At 57.8% G+C, this 6,933-nt stretch overlaps 1 protein-coding gene across 1 annotated transcript; it reads right to left on the bottom strand.

Moving 5' to 3' along the window:
• Positions 1-815: 815 nt before the first annotated feature.
• On the bottom strand, positions 816-4,001 carry MTFP1 (mitochondrial fission process 1). Its single transcript, XM_004615549.2, has 4 exons — positions 3,721-4,001; positions 2,786-2,913; positions 2,079-2,311; positions 816-1,025 (listed from the first exon to the last, which is right to left on the bottom strand). The coding sequence occupies exons 1-4, from the start codon at positions 3,785-3,787 to the stop codon at positions 953-955; spliced, it is 501 nt and encodes a 166-aa protein (XP_004615606.1). The 5' UTR covers positions 3,788-4,001; the 3' UTR covers positions 816-952.
• Between the last annotated feature and the right edge of the window lie 2,932 nt (positions 4,002-6,933).

The raw sequence follows: 6,933 nt of genomic DNA, 5'->3' as shown, positions 1-6,933 counted from the left end.
GGGGGTTGGGAAAGGGACCCCCAGCAGTGCGGGATGAGAAAATTTAGAGAAAACTCCCCTAAGTGAACGCCCGACTCTAAGACAGGCCATCTGCTCCCCTGGCAGCTGCAGAGCAGCCGGACCCCAAATGTCCCCTCCAGTTTCTAGATCCCCTGAAAGCCCCGCCTCCAGCCAAGAGCCAAGGGCGGGGCAGGGCGGGGCAGAAAGGGAGGGGCCAGGACTGTACTGCGCTGCCACCCCCTCTCCCCAGGGCTGTTTCCATCTCTGCACCCTGAGGCAGGAGAATCTGCAGGGGTGCAGAAGGGAGGCAAGGCCTGCCCTAGAATCTGAGGGGGGGAGGGGGCGGGCACCTGCAGGTGAGCGCTGAGCGGGGGTGGGCGGCTCCCGCTGGGAGAACCAACTCTGCGCTCCCCCTCATTCCCGCTCGCTCCGCAGAAAAGGCAAAGCAGACTCGACTTCTTGATTTATTTATTGGGCAGGGGGGAGGGAGTGGCCAGTGGCTGCTCCAGGCTGTCCAGCCTCGCACCCATTCCCTGTAGTCGAGGCCAGGGAATCAGTCCCCAGGACCGGATGCCTGAGCTCCCGCGTGTCTCCAAGTGCCGGCTGCCACCCGCTGCCAGGCGCCGGGAACCCTCAGATCCCAGCGTGACAAGCGGCCTTGCCCTCTCTGAGCCGCCACCTCCTTTATCACTCACAGGAGGCTGTTCCTCGCCGATCAAAAGACAGGGCTGGCCCCTCCACCCCCACTCGCTTCAGTATCTCGAGTCCGCAGGAACAGACGGGGCTCAGGTCCCATCTCAGCCCTGAGGCGCTGCGCCCGCAGCCTCTCCGTGTGCAAGCAGCAAAACCCCACTCGGGGCCAGGGTCACAAACCGCATCCGCTGGTGGGAGGCAGATGACACAGGGGCGGGGGGGGGGGGGGGAGCCAACCCACAGGTCGGGCACGAAGGGCTCAGGAAGAGCTGGGCTTCTCCACGGAGGGGTAGAGCTTGCGCAGGCTGGAGTCCAGGAGGAAGTCCACGGACCTGGAAGGCAGTGAAGGGGGCAAGTGGGCAACCCAGGGGCGGGACTGGAAGGCAGAAAGTGAAAGCGAGGGGAAGGGCGTCTGGCCGTCAGCTATGGGGCGGCCACCAGGCTCTGCCTTATTCATTTGGGAAACTAGACCCAGCCTCGCTCAGGACCCACAGATCAGTAATTTTCCCTGGGGGGGAGACGCTACCTCCCACTCTGTGAAGAGTCTGATTGGTTGACTCTATCTCTGGTTCTAAGATCAGGGCCAGAATCCAAACCTGGCCAATCAGAAAAGGGAAACACTCAGGGGTGGGCCCCTCTGTCCAGATGGACCAATGACAGCCTTCCTTGGGATATTATTTTTGGGGGAGTGGGGGACGTAGAGGTTTGGGCCACACCTGAGAGTGCTCAGAGCTTACTCCTAGCTCTGTATACGGAGATCACTCCTGGCAGGCTCCAGGGATCATATGGGGTATCCAACCTGGGTCAGCTGGGTGCAAGGTAAGAGCCTTACTGGCTGTACTATCTCTCTGGCCCCCTCAGAATTTTTGCTATTCCTATGGGCCTTGCTAAGTTGGTCAGAGAGAAGATGGGAGCCACAGGGACCACCTCTGTTCCCATGAGGTGGCAGTCGGGGAGAAGGGTAACCTCTCTAATGATGCCCAGATCTAGCCATGCCTGAAAGCACGGACTTTTTTTTCAGATTCACAGAACAATTCATGCCTATTTTACATAATCCAGTTTCTCCTGGAGTTCTGTCACCAAAACTGCTCCAAAACCATCTCCTCTTGGTACGCATGCTCTCACTTGCCTCTGGTGTTTTGTAACACCGACTTCTAGGGAAATTTACGTGTCCTGTGTCCCATACCCTTCGGGCACTCCCTACCTTCACAGCCAACGCGTCTGCCAGATTCTACAATGGGGCACAGACTGTCTCTCCTACAGTCTAGCGGGGGGTCCTGAGTCAGCCTGACCTCGGCCACCAGTGTTCAGTACAAAGCAAAACTCCTCCCCCCCAGAGGACACCCCCACCTGCGGGGTACCTGGTCCCAGGGAAGGGCACTCACCTGTCAATGGGGTGGATAATGATGGGGATGGTCAACAGCCCTAGTGTGGTCGTGGTCCACTTACGGACCGCCAGGGGCCAGCGGGTGGCCGTGCCCAGGAGGTAGAGAGAGGCAGCACATACTCGGTTGATGGTGAAGCCGGGGAGGGCCACCGAGGCCAGAGCCTGCCACACAAGCGTGTCCACCACGGCCACAGTCACCCGGGTGCTCCGGCCTGCTTCGGGGCTTGGCACCTGTGAGGCACAAGAGGTCCGATGGGGCAGGAGGCTGGCCAGTGGGGGGGAGGGAGGACACAACCATGCGAGTGTTGGGGTCTGGACTCAGACTGGGCCAGTGTCACACGCAGGGCTGGGGGCGGGGTCTGGATTCTCAAACCGACAGAGAGGACTGGAGCGATAGTACAGCGGGTAGGGTATTTGCCTTGCACGCGGTCGACCCGGGTTCGATTCCCAGCATCCCATATGGTCCCCTGAGCACCGCCAGGAGTGATTTCTGAGTGCAGAGCCAGGAGTAACCCCTGTGCATCGCCAGGTGTGATCAAAAAAGCCCAAAACCAAACCAAACAAACAAACAAATAATCAAACCTGTGGAGATACGAAGCGTCCAGGAAAGGGGGCAGAGCTTCAGCTATCTCCACAACGGCATCCCGGGCCAGACTGAGGGAGAGGCCTGGGGCTCCGGGGGGCTAAGGACAGGCTAACACTCACCTCTCCCGCCTTCTTGCCCTTGTCAATGGCGTCAGCCAGCACATAGGAGCTGGACACCCCGTAACTCAGCCACACCACAGCTGCTGGCACCAGGGAGCGGAACGCCTCCCCCACTTCATTGGCATAGCCTGGAGGGGGAAGGAATCATTTCAGCCAGAGCACCGTGGGGTGTGTCCCCCTGGGGCTAATCGCAGCCTGTCCCCCTGGGGCTAATCGCAGCCTGAGCTAAGTGACTTGACCTCTCTGAGCCTCCATTTACCAGCCCATTCACCGGGAGGCACCCAGTGAGGGACCACGGAGTGGGCACCATTCTCAGCCAGGGTTCTAGATGCATGTGTGCTGAGGGAGGAAGCAGCAGCGAAACAACAGAAAAAAAGACCGGGAGTGAGGGGCAGCCCAGCCAGGGGACACCCAGCAGGTGCCAGGCCGATCAGCCCTTCATTTCCTTCTAGCCCTACCCCTAGGCTCCAAACCCCTTCTTCCTTTCTCACGGGCTTGGGGCCACATCCTGTGGCGTGAGGGGCACAGTATGTGGTGCCAGCATCCACCTGGGCCTCCCACAAGCAAAGCATGGCACCAGCCCGCGGAGCCACCACCCCAAACCTTCTGGTGGAGGGAGCTGAGCTCAACACAGGGAGTGGGGAGCCCTGAAGCCGTTGCAGGTGCCCCAGGTCCGCGGCCCCTAGCCCGGGAATGCCAGAGCCAGGAGCACCCCCTGCCCGGTTCCTCCCAGCAGGCTGCAGAGTCGCCCCCGGAGCGGTGACCCGGGCGAGCCATGTGACCTTGGGCAAGTCCCCAGGCCGAGAAGAGCCCAGTCTCCAGCCCCGGCGAAAATGCACGAAGCTCCACCTCCTCCCAGCCCCCGAGCGTGGCGCGACCGCCGCGGTCCCAGCCACGTGAAAGGGGGGTCGCCGGGCCATTGGCCACGCGCTCACCCAGGTATCGCACCCACGTGTCGCGGAAAAGGTCGCGCTCGGCCGCGCCCGGGGCCGGCTCGGACATGGCTGGGCCGCCGTCCCCGCCGACCCCCGCAGCCCGCGGCGCCCCGCGGCCACCTCGGCGTCCACGCGAGCTCCCGAGCGCCGCGGCCCGACTGAAGGACACCGGTCACTCTGTCCCCACCAGCAGGGAGCGTCTGCAAATTCCCCCGGCGCTCGAAGCCCCTCCGCCCGGGAGGCTGCAAGGCGGGCTTGTCTTCACGTTTCCCCGGGGCGCCGCGATTGGCGCAATCCTCGCCCGGAGCCGCGAGTTCTGCAGCCAATGAGGCTGGGTGCAAACGGGTACGCGGCTCTGCCCAGCTGCGAGACCGCGGGTCCGAGCCTCTGAGCCGGTCTTTTTTTTTTTTTTTCTCTTTTCCATCTTATTTATTCATTTTGTTAAAACAGAAACACCCTGGGACAGTCCACTCCGTGTGAGGACCCGTTAGGACTGTCAGCACGATTTTACCTGTTTGTGCGTGTAAGGAGGGGGGATGTTTTGTTGGTTTTTTTTTTTTAATTAAGCAAGATCTTTTTTTTTTTTTTTTTTTTGCTTTGCTTTTTGGGTCACACCCGGCGATGCACTCCTGGCTCTGCACTCAGGAATTCCTCCTGGCGGTGCTCGTGGGACCACATGGGATGCTGGGAATAGAACCCGGGTCAGCTGCGTGCTAAGCAAATGCCCTACCCGCTGTGCTATCACTCCAGCCTGCAAAATCTTTTGTATTTAATGAAATTTACTTAAAAAGATGTTAAGGGAGAGAATAAAGTCAGGAATATGTATTCAAGAGTGACCAGGGGCTTCTCCAGAATGAGAAAAGCTGAGAGAGAGAGAGAGAGAGAGAGAGAGAGAGAGAGAGAGAGAGAGAGAGAGAGAGACAGAGAGACAGAGAGACAGAGAGAGAGACAGAGAGACAGAGACAGAGAGACAGAGATGTGTTCAAGGAAGAACATGGGCTTGAAAGAGCAGGAATTGGGGGGGAGGGTTGAAGGGTGAGGGGATGTTTAATTAAAAATTTGGGGCCACAGGGGTTGGAGAGATAGCACAGGGGGTAGAGTGCCTGCCTGGCACACAACTGACCAGGGTCTTCGATCTCCAGCACCACATACGGTCCACTGAGCCCTGTCAGGAGTAATCCCTAAGCAGAGCCAGGAGTAAGCCCCAGGCACTGCTAGGTGTGGCCCTCAAAACAAAATAAATAAATCAAAATTTTAGCACAGAGGTGCTCAGGGAGCTCCCCAGTCAGTGCTCAGAAATTGTACCTGCACTCCTGGCAGTGTTTGGGAACCAAGGAGTGCCAGGAATCTAACCCCAGCCTCCTACAGGCAAAGCACGCACTCCAGCCCACTGCACTCTCAGGCCCAAACATGTTCCCTTTGTGTGCACATGCTGCACAACCGGGCAGCACCCTGGCCCAGCATGCATGCTCTGAACTCACTGTCCTCTGGAATGTTCCTTAGTCTCCAGAGAGATTGCTTTCCCCACCAGCCTGGGACCCTCAATTTATAGTTGAGGAAATGGGAAATCACTTTACCAGGCCATCCAGCTGCTAAGTGGTGAAGCAGGGTTTGTATAAAGGTAGTGGGGCCCCAAACCCCAGCATCCCCAAGGCCATATCAGGAAAGGAGTCTGGGGGAGTGATCGGTAGCACCCTTGGTGCTCGAATCAGTGCTTGGTGGATAGTGGATGGGCTTTGACTCCCTTCCAAGCAGGTAGTAATCCAGCAAACACTGGAGTCTAACTGATCTATCTGCCCCTGGTCTCACTCAGATTCTTGTGGGCAGGGTGTTGAATGAATGAATGAATGAATGAATGAGGTGAAGGAAAACAGGACTGGGTTACAAGTTATCAGAGAAATGAACAGAAGAGAATCAGGGGAGTTGGGAGTTGGGGATTCCAACTGAGGAAAGAACCACTCACATACTGGACTTCAGTTTACCTATATGTACAATTCACTAAAGCTCTGTGAATCCTTTTGGGGGTGTGGGGGTGAGGAGGAGTATGAGAGGGAGTGGAGGTAGGTATCAACAAGGCAGAAACAACACCATTCGAGACTGCGCTCATGCGAGAAGAGAAAGTGGGGGGGGGGGGGAGTTCGGCTCGGCTTTCGCGCATGCGCCCAACCTATTGCCGCTGTCTGGCCCTGTGTTTTCCCAGGCAGAAAGTTGGGGCGCTGAAGGAGGGGCAGCGAGGCGGTATGCACTGATTCCCACACCTTGCGCTCAAATTCCAATTATGAGGGCTGAGATGATAGTACAGTGGGTAGGGCATTTACCTTGTGCTCAGGGTTTGATCCCCAGCATCACAAATGGTCCCCCAAGGGGCTGGAATGACAGTGGGTAGGGTGTTTGCCTTGCACGTGGCCGACTTGGGTTCGATTCCCAGCATCCCACCGTCAGGGGTAATTCCTGAGTGCAGAGCCAGGAGCAATCCCTGTGCATCGCCGGATGTGACCCAAAAGGAAAAAAAAAACAAACCCACAAAAAAATGGTCCCCAAAACCCGGCCAGGAGAGATTCCTAGTGCAGAGCCAGGAGTAACCCTGAGCATTGCAGGGTGTTGCCCAAAACCAAAAACCAAACAAACAAAAAATCCAACTGTGCAATTGGGCCTGCCAGGGTTAGCTGTCAGCCCTTGATCCCCAGTTCCCACGAAAAACACGGGGCTGTTATTAGTACCTCAGGAACATTCATTAAGGAATTGGTTTTCATTATGATCCAAAAGAGATGGGAGAATGAGGAGCCCTGACTTCCTTCCTGAAAGCCTCCGTTTCAGCCCTGGACGTCTCTGTCACTGCAGGGTCACATTGGGCAGACCTGTCAGCAAACACCAGGAAGGAAGCTGAGCTAGCGCAAATTGATCTCCAGACCCTGAAAGGCCGGCAGTGCTAGCGAGGAATTAGGGGACGGTCCCTAACACCGCGTGATCGTCACTCGAGAGCCTCCCTCCAACTCTGGGCCCACCTCGGGCGCGGGACTCGCACGACCCGGTGAGCTTTGGCCTCACCGGTCAGCGCTTTGAAGTGCAAGTGCGGCGGAAGCTCTGCCCTGACGTGGAAGGCGGCCAACAGCACCCTCAATGCCCTTAGCAAAGATGGCGGGAGGTAGTGCCCTCGCTGAGCCAATCAGGAGGCAAGTTGACGTCCCACGGGAAAGTTAACGCGAGAAGAGA

Source organism: Sorex araneus, chromosome 9 (genome assembly GCF_027595985.1).
Source record: "Sorex araneus isolate mSorAra2 chromosome 9, mSorAra2.pri, whole genome shotgun sequence".
Taxonomy (NCBI): domain Eukaryota; kingdom Metazoa; phylum Chordata; class Mammalia; order Eulipotyphla; family Soricidae; genus Sorex; species Sorex araneus.
This window is presented reverse-complemented; position numbering and strand designations above follow the sequence as displayed.

Excerpts from the sequence above, each read along its gene's own strand:
- MTFP1 (XM_004615549.2), bottom strand. The coding sequence starts at position 3,787 with ATGTCCGAGCCGGCCCCGGGCGCGGCCGAGCGCGACCTTTTCCGCGAC. Across the intron at positions 2,914-3,720 it reads CACGTGGGTGCGATACCTGG|GCTATGCCAATGAAGTGGGG; the intron begins GTGAGCGCGTGG and ends TTCCCCCTCCAG. Across the intron at positions 1,026-2,078 it reads ATTATCCACCCCATTGACAG|GTCCGTGGACTTCCTCCTGG; the intron begins GTGAGTGCCCTT and ends ACTGCCTTCCAG.